At 47.3% G+C, this 15000-nt stretch overlaps 1 protein-coding gene across 10 annotated transcripts in view; it reads left to right on the plus strand.

Annotated features, from left to right (window-relative positions):
• ADAM22 (ADAM metallopeptidase domain 22) overlaps positions 1 to 15000 on the plus strand; it is a 196990-nt gene that overhangs the window by 117807 nt on the left and 64183 nt on the right. For all 10 annotated transcript variants that reach the window (XM_065586981.1, XM_065586984.1, XM_065586986.1 and 7 more), the window contains exon 8: positions 13292 to 13362. In XM_065586981.1, coding sequence (XP_065443053.1) covers positions 13292 to 13362 — 71 coding nt within the window. The remainder of the gene's footprint in view (positions 1 to 13291; positions 13363 to 15000) is intronic.

Here is a 15000-nt window from a genome sequence, read left to right on the forward strand (position 1 = left end):
CTTTGAAGAATTGAATGCTTTATATGCCATTACACATGCAATATGTACTTTACATAAAAAGTCATGGCAACCTAAAGGTTGATGAAAATAATCCCATAGTTACCAAGGACTGATGACCATTAGTGGCCTCCCCCACTATGAGATAAAGGAATGGTCTACTAGTAGGACTAGGAAACTGGATTTTCCGAGTTTTATTCTAGTTCTGACTCTTAACATTTCTGCTTCAGTCTTTCCATCTTAAATGACATTTGGGGTGTCATGAAGTTTACTTAAATAATTGTAAAGTACTCTGAAGATGGAAAAGAGGTGCGCAGTATTACTGATGCATCCCCATAAACACTTTATATTATGTATGGAATTAGACAGGGTTTAAAAGATGAACATTGATTGTGAGAAGAAGAACAGGAGTACTTGTGGCACCTTAGAGACTAACAAATTTATTAGAGCATAAGCTTTCGTGGACTACAGCCCACTTCTTCGGATGCATATAGAATGGAACGTATATTGAGGAGATATATATACACACATACAGAGAGCATAAACAGGTGGGAGTTGTCTTACCAACTCTGAGAGGCCAATTAATTAAGAGAAAAAAAACTTTTGAAGTGATAATCAAGCTAGCCCAGTACAGACAGTTTGATAAGAAGTGTGAGAATACGTACAAGGGGAGATAGATTCAATGTTTGTAATGGCTCAGCCATTCCCAGTCCTTATTCAAACCGGAGTTGATTGTGTCTAGTTTGCATATCAATTCTAGCTCAGCAGTCTCTCGTTGGAGTCTGTTTTTGAAGTTTTTCTGTTGTAATATAGCCACCTGCAGGTCTGTCACTGAATGACCAAACAGGTTAAAGTGTTCTCCCACTGGTTTTTGAGTATTTTGATTCCTGATGTCAGATTTGTGTCCATTAATTCTTTTGCGTAGAGACTCTGCCATGTACATTGGCCAAACCGGACAGTCTCTACGCAAAAGAATGAGCCATTACAAACATTGAATCTATCTCCCCTTGTAAGTATTCTCACACTTCTTATCAAACTGTCTGTACTGGGCTAGCTTGATTATCACTTCAAAAGTTTTTTTTCTCTTAATTAATTGGCCTCTCAGAGCATATCCCCATTCTGTCAAGAGTTTATCAGTTTGGAAATGTAATTTCCTACGTATATAGCTTATTCTGGAGGAATGAGACCTGTACTAAACTGCTGATTTCTTCAAGACAATTGCAGATGTCTAGTTTATAGTATGGTAGCGCTCAGGACTGGGGCTATGTTGCATTGAATATGGAATATGAGACCTAATAATGAAGTGCACGTTGTGTGGGATGCACTCTGGAGGATGTCTTCTGAAAGAGACAGAGGTAGCACGACTACTGAGTTGACAGCCTGTGTTTCGAAATGTGTGAGTAAAGGATAAGATCTTTTGGAACTAGAATTGTGTGTCTTGTAGGCAAAGGACTTTATCAATGGTGAAACGTTATGTTTTCACAGACTTTGGGAGAAAAAAATAAATGTAATTTTGAGTTTTTTATGACCATGAAAAGCATTTTTTCTGCAAGCAGAAATCTATCATTTAACCTTCCCAAAAGTCCTTTGACCCTCAAAGTATGTCAAACTTTCTTTGCAAACATTGAGACTTTCCATTTGGGGCAGATTCAGAAATATCCAGTTTTGCTGGTTTTGCCACCACAACTCTGTGTTGGTTGAGATGGGGAAATATTGCCATTTGATCAAATTGTGGAATACTAATGAAAATAACTTAAGTATATGACTACTAACCAAGTGGAGAAACTGCACTAATGGCACTAATCTTGTGCAACTGCTTGGTAGGATCCCATACCTGGATAGGTTAATTATAACTAGCAAGTTTCATAACAACATGTTATAGACTTTGTCTATCCCATTGACTGCTCCCTCTGTGTTCACTTACGGTACATTGTTATAAACCTGTCCTCAGTTTCAGGTTTGCAATGAAAGTTTTAGCACGTGCAGCAGATTCTATACTAATGAAAAACTATTTTTTCATTATTTCCATTATATGTTTCTTTAGGTTTCCTTTGCCTTTATTGTAAATGTATGTGTAGTTCCTATTGTGTGATCTACATATGCTGAGTGGAGATATAAACCACTTAACATGACATCCTTTTCCCACTGAAGTCAATGGCAAAACTCCCCTTGACTTGAATGGGGCCAGGATTTCACTCTGGATCTTCACTGATTTTTATATATTATCGTAACTGGGAGTAGTGGCTTTACAGCACTTAAACTTTTCTGTCTGTTTCTTTAAACAGATATGATATATTTGCAATTGCTAGCTTGTAGTATTTTTATTTTTTACTTTTTTATTTACTGCAGCAGGACTATTTTGCTAATCCTGTCCTTTAAAACTGTTATTATAACAAAAAGTGCTTTGCCCTGTACTTTATATTGCCAATATTTCTCTTCTTCTCTATTCCCCCACCTTTATTGTGGACTTACATGCCTTAAGAAACTTCTAATTTGATTCCAGAATTATTTGTTCTTATCCAGGGATGAAAGTAACTCCAGACACTTACTGGTACGGGGTCAGGGCCGGCTCCGGCCCCCGGAAGGGGTGGTGCCTCAGGCGGAAGAGGCGGGGCTGGAGGTCAGCATCCCCAGGCCAACCCTTCCAGGCCGCCTGGCCTGCACTGCCCGGGGCTCCAGTGGCGATTTAAATTTTAAATCGCCGGCCCCGGGGCAGCTGCTCCCTTTGCCCCCCCACCCCCATTGGCGGCTGAGGGGGCAGGGATGTTAAAGCATTGCAGGGTCCTTTGCCGCAGCAGCGTTTTAACATTGCTGCACCTGCCACCCCCTGTCGGTGGCCCCGCTGGTAGCGCCGCCGATGGGGGGGGGCAGCAACATTAAAGCACTGCTGTGGCAAAGGACCATCCTTAAAGGGCTGCCCCGGCAGCGCTTTAACATCTCTGCCCCTTTTGCCTCCCCTGTCGGTGGCCCTGGTTGTACGAACCCTACCAGCAGGGCTGCCAACGGAGGAGGCAAAAGGGGCAGGGATATTAAAGTGCTGCCACAGCAGCACTGCGTACGGGCCGGTGCGGGTTCTTACCGGTACGCCATAACAGCTCACTTTCACTCCTGTTCTTATCCCTAGTAGGCTCTATGCATAACTTACGATTTCCAGTCAGTGCTGCATTATGAACGTACTTTGATGTACCACAAGCCTTTTACATTGATGGTGGAAAAGCAAAAATTAACAGACTGGGGTGATTTCATATCAGTAATAACCAAAGCAAATGATATGATATCTCATCAGTAGCAACATAGGTTTTTATATTCTTCTGTTCCATGGGAATTAAAAAATATTGCTAGAGAATAAATTATACTCCTCTGTGTGATGGCCAGCAGATATACCATCTTATGTTATGCACCTGTCAAATGTCACTGACTGTGAAGGATTAAGACTTTGAAGAGAGAAAATCCAGGGTTCTTCAAGAGGCTGGCGATTCAGTAGGTGGTACTTTTTCCTCAAAGTCCATACTAAATCAGTCAGTGCTCTGGGATGATGATAGGAGACACTATGCCATCGGAGGTGCTGTTTTTCAGATGAGACAAAGTAGATGTGATCTTCAGTGGTCATAAAAGTTCTTCTTCGAGTGCTTGCTCATATCGATTCCAATCAGGTGTGCACGCGCCGCGTGCACGATCGTCGGAGAATTTTCTACCCTAGCAACACCCGGCGGGTCGGCTGTGGAGCCCCCTAGAGTGGCGCCTTCATGGCGCTGGATATATACCCCAGCCGACCCGGCGCCCCCTCAGTTCCTTCTTACCGCCCCTGATGGTCGTTGGAACTGTGGAGCGCAGCATAGCTGTTCTCCACTCTCCCTAGCTTATTCCGTTTTTGTAGATAGTTGTAGTTGTAGTTGTTATATAGTTTTAGATAGTTGTTCAGTTTACCCTTTAATAGTTGTAGATAGTTAAAGGGGATTAAGGGGGTTGTTCTCCCCCGTTATTCCCCCGGCGCATAGCTGGGCTCATGCCCAAGGCTCCCGGCTTTAAGCAGTGCGCGTCCTGCGCTAAGCCTATGCCCACAAGTGATCCGCACGACTCGTGTCTGAAGTGCCTGGGAGAGTCCCATCAAACAGATAAGTGTAAGATCTGTAAGGCCTTCAGACCAAGAACCAAAAAGGAGCGGGACTTTCGGCTTCGGCAACTCCTCATGGAGGCGGCACTTAGCCCGGACACTCCATCGGCGCGTCAAGCCCCAGCGCCAAGCGCCTCGGTGCGCAGTGCCCCTGCGGCACCGACTGCCCCTGCACCGCGGGTGGAGTCGGACAAGCCTCCACGGCACTGGACCCCTTCGGCACCGCACCCGCCGCAAGTGCCTCGGCGCCGATCGTTATCCCCGGGACATAAGAAATCCCGTAAGGCGCAGGAGACTGCCGTCCTGAAGACGCCGGCCCCCCTGGTGCCGGGGGTAGAGCCGCGTCCACCGGTGGAGCACCAAAAGCAGGTGCCTCCGGCACCGTCGACTCCGGCTCCGAGGCCGTTGAGTCCGGTGCGGATGGGATCACCACCGCGGTCAGTGGTAGAGCCGTGTCTCCCGTTGACCCCAGAGACCTTTGCGACGGCGAGAGACTTGATTGCTCTCACGGAGCCGGCACCGCCCCAACCACCGGCACCGTTGGCTCCTCGTCCGGTGCAATCCAGGGGAAAACCTGCCATGATGTGCCCACCGTCTCAAGGACTGGAACCACGGCACCGATCCAGGTCACGAAGCAGGTCCCGACGCCGCTCGCAGTCCCGGCGCCGACTATCACCTCGGCACCGGTCGTACTCGCGGCTAAATCATCGTCGCGGCACCGTTCTACGTCCCGGCACCGTTATGATCGTCGGTACCGTTCGAACTCGAGATGTAGTTCCCGGCACCGATACGAGCGACGCTCGACGTCGAGGGGCCGCTCCTGGCACCGGGCCTACTCGAGGTCGCCTTCCAGGTTCAGGTCGGACTCTCGGCACCGACGCGGTCATCGGCACCGATCCCGATCTCGGCACCGCTCACCGGCACCGCATAGGGACCGATCATCTCCAGACCGGCACCGAACGGCACCGTATCTTCCGGAGCTCATCTCGGCGCGGTCGGCACCGCCATGGCCATCGAGATCAGTGTCCCGTTCCTCCGATGGGGCATCGAGATCGGCATACCCCCCTCAGGGGCAGGCCGCTGAGCCGGACATGGGCCACTGGCAGGAGGTAGCGGAGGATCCCGCTCAGGGACCTTCGCACTGGTCGTTTTGGACCCCGTGGGCGTACCACCAAGCACAAGGGGCTCCACCACCATCAGCCTCTCGCTCGGTGCACTCTGAGCGAAGGGCCCCAGAGTCCACCATCTCTCGCCCTCCTCCAGGGGGCATGGAGGCTTCCGTGCCCGCACCACCTGACGTCCTGGACCCAGGGGCAGGTGATGCTCCGCTCCAGGGCTCATTGGACCATGACCCGCCCTTAGATCCCTTGCCACCTGAGGCATCTTCCTCATCTTCACCAGATGAGGTGGTGGCGGGCACAATGAGCACAGATCCACCCCCGATAGAGCTCCGGGCACACCAGGACCTATTACGTAGGGTGGCACGTAATATGGACCTACAGGCAGAGGAGATAGTGGAGGTGCAGGACCCCATTGTGAACATCCTCTCCGCGGATGCCCCATCCAGAGTAGCGTTGCCCCTGATCCGTACGATTCAGGCTAACGCCACTACGACGTGGCAAACTCCTGCCTCTATTCCACCCACAGCCAGAGGGGTGGAAAGAAAGTACTTTGTCCCCTCAAAGGACTATGAGTACTTGTACACTCATCCCCAGCCGTGTTCACTGGTGGTGTCATCGGTGAATGCAAGGGAGCGCCACGGTCAGCAGGCCGCAGCGCCCAAATCGAAGGACGCTAAGCGCTTCGATTTGTTTGGGCGTAAGGTTTATTCAGCCGGGGGGCTACAGCTTAGAGCGGCTAATCAGCAGGCGCTCCTGAGCCGCTATAACTTTAATTCCTGGAACTCTATGGGGAAGTTCAAGGAATTGGTTCCCCAAGACTCCAGGGAAGAGTTTGGGGCCTTAGTGGAGGAGGGTAAGAAGGTGGCACGGACCTCCTTACAGGCCTCCTTGGACATAGCAGACTCGGCTGCGAGAACCCTGGCTTCAGGTATCGCCATGTGGAGAATCTCCTGGCTCCAGGTCTCGGGCTTGCCTCCGGAACTGCAGCAAACTCTGCAGGATTTACCCTTTGAGGGACACGGATTGTTCTCGGACAAGACGGACTCTCGTCTGCAGAGCCTCAAGGACTCGAGAACAATCATGCGCTCCCTAGGGATGCATGTTCCGGGACCCCAGCGCAGGCCATTTCGACCTCAGCCTCGGCGGTTCTACCCCCCCCACCTCGTCCGAGACAGGACTCTGCCAGAAGGCGGGGGCGAGGTGGTAGGAGGAGGTTGACCGGCCCTCAACCCGGTCAGAACCAGGGGCCACCTCGGCCACCTTCAGGCCCTAGGCAGAACTTTTGAAGGTGCGGTCGAGGACGGCGCCCCAGTCATCTCCCAGGATCCAGCCCCCTCCTTTCAGGATCGCTTCTCCCATTTCCACCGTGCTTGGTCCCTTATAACCTCGGACCGTTGGGTCCTTCGCACGGTGGAGAGGGGATACGCTCTCCAGTTTTCTTCTTCCCCCCCCTCCCACCCTCCCTCACCGTCCCTCTTCAGGGACCCTTCTCACGAGCAACTCCTTATACAGGAGGTTTCTACGCTCCTATCTTTGGGGGCCATAGAGGAGGTTCCATTAGAATTAAGGGGCAGGGGATTTTATTCCCGTTACTTCCTGATTCCCAAGTCCAAAGGGGGTCTGCGACCCATCTTAGACTTACGCGCACTCAACAAATTCGTAGTAAAGTTGAAGTTCCGCATGGTCTCATTGGGGACCATTATCCCTTCCCTGGATCCTGGAGACTGGTTCGCCGCCCTCGACATGAAGGACGCATACTTCCATATAGCAATCTACCCGCCTCACAGGCGCTTCCTGCGATTTGTGGTAAACAAGGTGCATTACCAATTTGCAGTCCTTCCCTTCGGCCTATCCTCGGCCCCAAGAGTGTTCACAAAATGTATGGCCGTCGTGGCGGCATACCTTCATCGGCAAGGGGTACAGGTGTTCCCGTATTTAGACGACTGGCTGGTACGCGGTCGCACCAGAGAGCAAGTTCGAGCTCACGTACACATAATAGTTCACACATTCCACGCGTTGGGCATTCTACTCAACAAAGAGAAATCCACGCTAGAGCCTACCCAGAGGATAGAATTTATTGGGGCAGTCCTAGACTCCGGACGTGCACAAGCTATTCTACCAGACAATCGTTTTCATACCATCACAAGCCTCATTCGAGGACTCAGGGCCTTCCCAATTACCACGGTGAGGTCGTGCCTCACCCTGCTGGGTCACATGACTTCTTGCACGTACGTAACCAGGCATGCCAGACTTCGGCTTCGCCCACTCCAGACCTGGGTGTCATCGGTATACCGCCCATATCGGGACAGCCTGAACATGGTGATCACGGTTCCGAACTCGGTCTTGACCTCCCTCACCTGGTGGCTAGATCACAGTGTGGTTTGCGAGGGGATGCCGTTTCACGCCCCACAACCCTCTCTGCACCTGGTCACAGACGCTTCATCTCTGGGTTGGGGTGCCCATCTCAACGAACACCATACCCAGGGCCTGTGGACTGCACCCCAGCTAGCCCTGCACATCAATGTTCGGGAACTGATGGCGGTGCGCCTGGCGTGCCAGGCATTTCTCAATCTCCTACGTGGCCGCTGTGTGTTAGTTCTCATCGACAACACCACGGCCATGTTTTACATCAACAAGCAAGGAGGAGCATGTTCGTCGATTCTATGCCAAGAGGCCATTCGCCTGTGGGACTTCTGCATCGCCCACTCAATCCATCTCACGGCATCGTTCCTCCCTGGAGTCCAGAACACTTTAGCGGACCGACTCAGCAGGTCCTTTCAGACGCACGAGTGGTCTATTCGTCCGGACATCATCTATTCCGTTTTCCAGAGGTGGGGATTTCCCCAGGTAGACCTGTTTGCATCTCGAGCCAACAGGAAGTGCCACGCGTTCTGCTCCCTACAAGGGCGAGCTCCGGGCTCTCTATCGGACGCGTTTCTCCTTCCTTGGAAAGACCACCTGTTTTACGCCTTCCCTCCATTTCCACTGGTCCACAAGGTGCTGCTCAAACTACGCAGAGACCAGGCTCGAGTAATTCTAGTCGCTCCAGCGTGGCCGAGGCAACACTGGTACACCACACTGTTGGAGCTCTCGGTTCAGTCACCGATCCCGCTTCCGTTGTGTCCAGATCTCATCTCTCGGGACCACGGCCGACTACGTCATCCCGACCTACAATCACTCCACCTCACGGCGTGGTTGCTCCATGGTTCACCCAGGCAGAGCGGCAATGCTCGCACTCTGTCCAACAGATTCTGGTGAGCAGTAGGAAACCTTCAACACGGACCACGTACTTGGCAAAGTGGAAGCGGTTCTCCTGTTGGTGCAAACAACGAGCCGTGTCCCCGTTACAGGCACCTATTCCTCTCATATTGGAATATCTCCTCTCCCTAAAACAGCAGGGTTTGGCGATATCTTCAATTAGGGTTCACCTGGCTGCTATATCGGCCTTTCACCCAGGGGAACTCGCGTCCTCGGTATTCTCTAACCCGATGGTCGTTAGATTCCTCAAGGTCTTAGACCGGATGTACCCACAACAACGTCAGCCCGTTCCGACGTGGGATCTCAACCTGGTTCTCTCCAAGCTCACAGGGCCTCCATTCGAGCCACTGGCCACCTGTTCACTTCTGTACCTATCCTGGAAGACAGCCTTCCTCGTAGCCATCACCTCAGCAAGGCGCGTTTCTGAACTCAGGGCGCTTACATCCGAGCCCCCTTACACGGTTTTCCATAAGGATAAAGTGCAGCTTCGTCCACATCCTGCCTTTCTTCCTAAGGTGGTCTCTCCGTTTCACATGAATCAGGATATATTTCTCCCAGTCTTCCATCCTAAACCACATGCTACTCGCCATGACCAGCGTTTGCATTGTTTGGACGTACGCAGGGCCCTGGCTTTCTATATTGACCGCACAAGGCACTTTAGAAAGACGACGCAACTCTTCGTTGCAGTGGCCGACCGAATGAAAGGCTTACCGGTCTCCTCACAACGCCTATCCTCCTGGATCACGTCTTTCATCCGGACTTGCTATGACCTGGCCGGTGTCTCAGCACCGCACCTCACCGCTCACTCAACGAGGGCCCAAGCTTCCTCAACTGCCTTCCTGGCTCAAGTTCCGATCCAGGACATTTGTAGAGCTGCAGTTTGGTCATCAGTCCACACATTTGCAGCTCACTACGCACTGGTACAGCAGTCCAGGGACAATGCTGCATTCGGATCAGCGGTTTTGCACACAGCAATGTCTCACTCCGACCCCTCCACCTAGGTAAGGCTTGGGAGTCACCTGATTGGAATCGATATGAGCAAGCACTCGAAGAAGAAAAGACGGTTACTCACCGTTGTAACTGTTGTTCTTCGAGATGTGTTGCTCATATCCATTCCAAAACCCGCCCCCCTTCCCCACTGTCGGAGTAGCCGGCAAGAAGGAACTGAGGAGGCGCCGGGTCAGCTGGGGTATATATCCAGCGCCATGAAGGCGCCACTCTAGGGGGCTCCACAGCCGACCCGCCGGGTGTTGCTAGGGTAGAAAATTCTCCGACGATCGTGCACGCGGCGCGCGCACACCTGATTGGAATGGATATGAGCAACACATCTCGAAGAGCAACAGTTACAACGGTGAGTAACCGTCTTTTCTCATCGGACTTCTTCAAAATAGGAGTGATCAAATTCCAACTTGGTTTGTTACATCCCTATTTCTATTTCAATTTCCTTTGTGATTTCAATTGGTCATGGTACTCTTCCTGAGATACTTTTGGATGGGAAAGCGCTATGCATGTTCTCGTCATTATCATTCACTTGTAAAATGTTGTGAAGTATTACTGTGTGCTGTTACATAGCTGCTACGTTCCACCCCAGATATGGCTTCATTTTTATGGTAGGTGAAATGATTCTTAAATAGTTTGTAAATTATTAAAGTAGTCTGAGATGCTATATAAATGTAAGATATTATTATTTCACCAATAAAAAGTTGTAATTTTACCATTTGTCTTCTGGCGGCCCTACAAATCTTTAAATCAAGAGTTAAGAGTTGGTGGCATGACACCAAAACATGGACTGGATCTACAACATAAGTATAGGTAGGATATATAAAAGCACTCACAGAAAACAGACAAGCAACAATAACTTTGAAAGTGGTTCGTGTTGATTCATTGTGAGATCTGGGTGGTGGCCCTCAGGGGTAATAGGAGACCCCATTAGCTGACCCTGGCTGTGATTGAATTAGTCTGATCCTCTTCCTCTTATTCTCTTGGTGCAGAGCATGTTACACTTAGCATTTCAGTTATTGTACTGCAGCAAAACGTCTTCAAAAGTATTCACATTTTCTATTCTGTAAGAAGAACTGTAAGAATATGTAGAACATATGATGAAATACAGACTGAGGACACGACCCTGCAAAGCCTTATGCAAGTGAATAACTTCACTCAGATGAGTAATACCATTTGTTTCAAAGGAACTACTTTCATGAGTGAAGTTATTCACATGCATACATTTTTGCAGGATTGGATCTTAAGTGAGTACCACACATTGTCTGATGAGAAAGCTTATAATAAGTAGAGCGGGGCAAAAAATTTTGGGATGAATAGTTAATTTGCCAAAAATGCAGTTTTGTGAACAGAAAATATTCATGAATTTGGGTCAGATTTGGCAAATAATTTCACCCAGGAAGAAAAGAACATTTTTAAAAGTCTAAATGGAAGGACATTTTGTTTCAAAATGTAGCTATATTTATTTTTTGTTTAAAAAACAAACAAATGAAACAACAACAGCAACAGACAAGAATTTCATTCTGGATTGAACAAAATGTATTTTTTGACTTAAAACAAAAAAAGAAATCAGTTTTACATTTCAGTGAGAAAAACTGAAAACATTCATTTCTGGTTGTCCTGGAAAAAAAAATCATTTTGGATTTTTTTTTTGGGCCATTGAACCAAAAAATCAGTTATTCACTCAGCTCTAACAATAAGTATAGCATCTATGACTGTGCTTTGCTCATACCACACTGTGGGAGAAAGATACTCACAAGTGTTTTTTGTTGACATACGCCAATCACTTATGTTTTGCTCTTATGATATGTATTATCACTAGAAACTCTTGATCACTACAACCTGATGTCCTATAGCTAGATGTAGTTTAGTGAAACATGCAGGTCCACTTTGAGTTTTAGGTCTTAGCAGCCATTGCCATCCTTTTATCCTGGTGTTCGGATCACATGTACAAATGCACTAGTTGGTATAAAGTATATGCAGTATGAGCAGAAGTGGAGATGTTGGAAATGTTTATAACCAAATGTGAATGCAGATGGTTTGGGATTTCATTACAAAACCAAACCTGGAATGCAGAGATATGTAAGTTGGAAGTGCCTAATTTTGCACAGTCCTATATGCCTTTTTACCAGCTTTGCTAAAATGACTCTGGAATACAGAAAACAGTTCTCAGCCTTCATGATTAGTACCTCCAAAAGTTAAAGAAAGAGCAGAAAAGGGAAATTAGAATATTAAAGAGGATTTGACATAAAATGAGTGAAATTGCTGGAACTTTCATGTAGTCTCACTGAAAGCTGATTAAAGGGATAGGCAAAGACTATAAAAATGTGAAAGTTGTTAATACAAGAGAAGAAAAGGGACTTCTGTCTGTAGCAGACACTATTGAAACAAGGAATAAGAATCTAAAACTGAAGAGGGTAAAGTTCAGGTTGGATGTTAAAAATGGTGAGTCCTTGTGTTTTGTTTAGCTTATACCCATCACTGGGGTTTATGAGCACCTAGTAAAATGGGATTTGGCAAAAGAATAAATTTCTCAGTGCTCATGATTAGAAGTTTAAAAAAATTAAAGACCTAGTGGGATTAGTGTGGGGTAATATCATACTGATTGTGGGGATTCTAAACATCCCAGAAGGTCTCTCCCAATTCTAACATGTATTACGCTGTGAATATAGTCACTGTCACGGAGTCACCGGGCGATGCTCTGGAACTGCTCCCTATGAAGCCAGTCAGGACTCTGGTGAAGTCTCCTTCTGTGAGCAGACTGTCTTCAGGGCAAGAAGCTCACACGTCTTCACCTTCCTGGGTCTGACCTTGGAGCATTCAGCATCCTATGCCCCTCCGTGAGCTTCCCACAGCGAGTCTGCCCAGACGGGGTCCTGGTGAGCCAGGGGGCCCGGCACCCCAACTCCGCAGTCAGACGTGACTCTCAGCCGGCCAGTAGAACAGCGGTTTATTAGATGACAGGAACAGGGTCTAAAACAGAGCTTGTAGGTACAGAGACCAGGACCCCGCAGCTGGGTCCATTTTGGGGGGCAGCGAGCCAGACACCCATGTCTGCCCTCACTCCACGTCCCCAGCCAGCCCCAATCTGAAACCCTCTCCAGCCCCTCCCTTCTGGCCTTTGTCTCTTTCCCGGGCCAGGAGGTCACCTGATCTCTTTGTTAATCTTTAGCTATCCCCTTGCAGGGGGGAAGGGCCCCAGCCATCAGTTGCCAGGAGACAGAGTGTCGGCCATTTATGTGCACTGGCCCTTTGCTCTGCAACAGTCTCACCCCCTAGAGACTTAAGGAATGCATAGGGGAAACTGAGGCACCCACACAATATTCAGAGGAAACAGTAAGAACAGTCCCACTTCGTCACAGTCACCTTAAAGCATAAATTAACACAAAGAGCAATCAAATTGAATTAATGTAGCCATAGCAAGTATGGGTGTTTCCTGCATTCCAGAAAATATGATTCAGTTCATGGTAGCACCATACAAATAAAATTCACCATACAGTATTTGGTGAAATTTAGTCTTTGAACATCAGTTACACCGTCTGAGGATGAAGTCCACAGAATGGCTATATTAGCAGACCTGCATTATTAATAGCAGAATTTTTATAATTTCTCTGCTGTTGGGAAAAGTAGCTGTAATGTTGCCTCCTTTCTAGAAGAAGAATTGAAAAATGAAATCATTATGAGATCTAATTCACAGAAAATTTCCATATTGTATTCATGCTGCCTCAAGGTTATGGAGTGAAGTGATATATATATATATATTGGGGAACATTAGATTTATTTGGCTTTGTTTTCCACTTAGAATTCTGGCAAATGAACACCACATCACAGAAGTTTGTTGTAAAGCCAAGACACAAAAGGAGTAAAAGGCAGGTATGTGCCCGTACAATTTCTAAAGAATGTGCCACCAGACTTGGTTTGCAGCTAATAAAGGAATCTCTCCAGATAAAGTCCTATTGCTCGTGTTGTTTTAGCATGAGACCTACATAAATAAATAAAAACAGTTGCAAAGGCAGTATCTAACATCTGAGTAACATTGCTGAAACCTGCTGAAGAAATCCCTCCTTAGGCGCTAAGCATCTGTGTTGTATCATGCAAGTATGAGCTACTGGAAATGCAATTTCAAGAGAACAAACAGATATCCCAAATCTGCTGATGTTGTCATGCTTTGCCATAGCTTTCCCTCTTGCAAACCTCAGCTACATTTATTCTGCCATTACTGGATTGCCAAACCGCAACATCTGGGGATTATGATGTTGTTGTTACCTCTAGAATGAAATGATCTTTGTTCTTTAATTGAAGTTAGAAATACTGTACCAATTTGAAATATAGTGTTTGGTTCCTTCATTGAAAAGAAAATATGTTATATGAAATGAAAGCAGGACAAATTAAAATTTACTATTATAAACCGAGAGCACCATTCTTGTTTATTATGATGAGAGGTCATTAATTGTGGACATTTATCTTAAGTATGAAAATATAATATAAATCCTTTATATTTGGGATGAGTGTTATGACCAGGTTAAAAAACAACTATTTATTCCACAAGATTCACTAAAGTTCAGATTTTTAATGTGCTCTCAGTAGATACTTCTTGTAGCTTTTATTTTTAAAAAATCTCCCGCAGCACAATGAGCCATGTAAAATATATATGCCACTTTTTAAATTTGTTCTGATAATACAGATATGCATTTAGTGGAGCACAGTCAGAGGTTATGGTAAGGCAGATATAACACTTTAATTTAAACACACTGGATTAGATAAAACAATAAAACAAGTTTATTAACTAAAAAGAGAGAGGTTTTAGGTGAATACAAGTAATGAGGCATAAAAGTCAGAGAAGGTTATAAGAAAATAAAGTTAAAATGCTACTGGAGCCTAACTTAACAGTCTATATCAGATTCAAGCAAAATTTCTCACCATATTCCTTCAGCAGTCTTTCTGACCTAACCCTCTAGGTCAGGACCTCTTCTCCCAGAATCCAATGAAGTCTTCCTTCGTTGCTTCAGGTGTAGAGAAAGTGATGGGAAGGGAGAGAGAGATGGGGTCTCTTGGGTGTTTGCCCCTCCTTTTTATAGTTTCAGCCTGCCTTTTGAGAAACATTTACAGCTGGGTACCAGGAGGCAAAAGATCTATGTGGAAGGATGTTCCCTGCTTCTTTTTCTCACCTGTGTGAGCTGCCTTTGTCTCCTCCTGCTTGATGACTCTGTTTCAGTGGTGAGTAAACTGTGGCCCGCGGGCCACATGCGGCCCATCAAGGTAAGCTGATTGCGGGCTGCAAGACATTTTGCAGATGTTGATCGTCCGCAGGCATGGCCCTCCACAGCTCCCAGTGGCCGCTGTCAAGGGTGATTCCCCACTCTGGCACTTCAAGTGCAGAAGGTGGGGGCCAGCAAGGATTTTAAAGATTAATACTGGCCACTCCAGGCTTGTATTAAACTACCAAGGTTACAGTTTCTCTCTGACCTTGGATGGGTAGATGCTGCCACCACCCAAATGCAAAAAAACCCT

This window comes from Chrysemys picta, chromosome 2 (genome assembly GCF_011386835.1).
Source record: "Chrysemys picta bellii isolate R12L10 chromosome 2, ASM1138683v2, whole genome shotgun sequence".
Lineage (NCBI taxonomy): Eukaryota > Metazoa > Chordata > Testudines > Emydidae > Chrysemys > Chrysemys picta.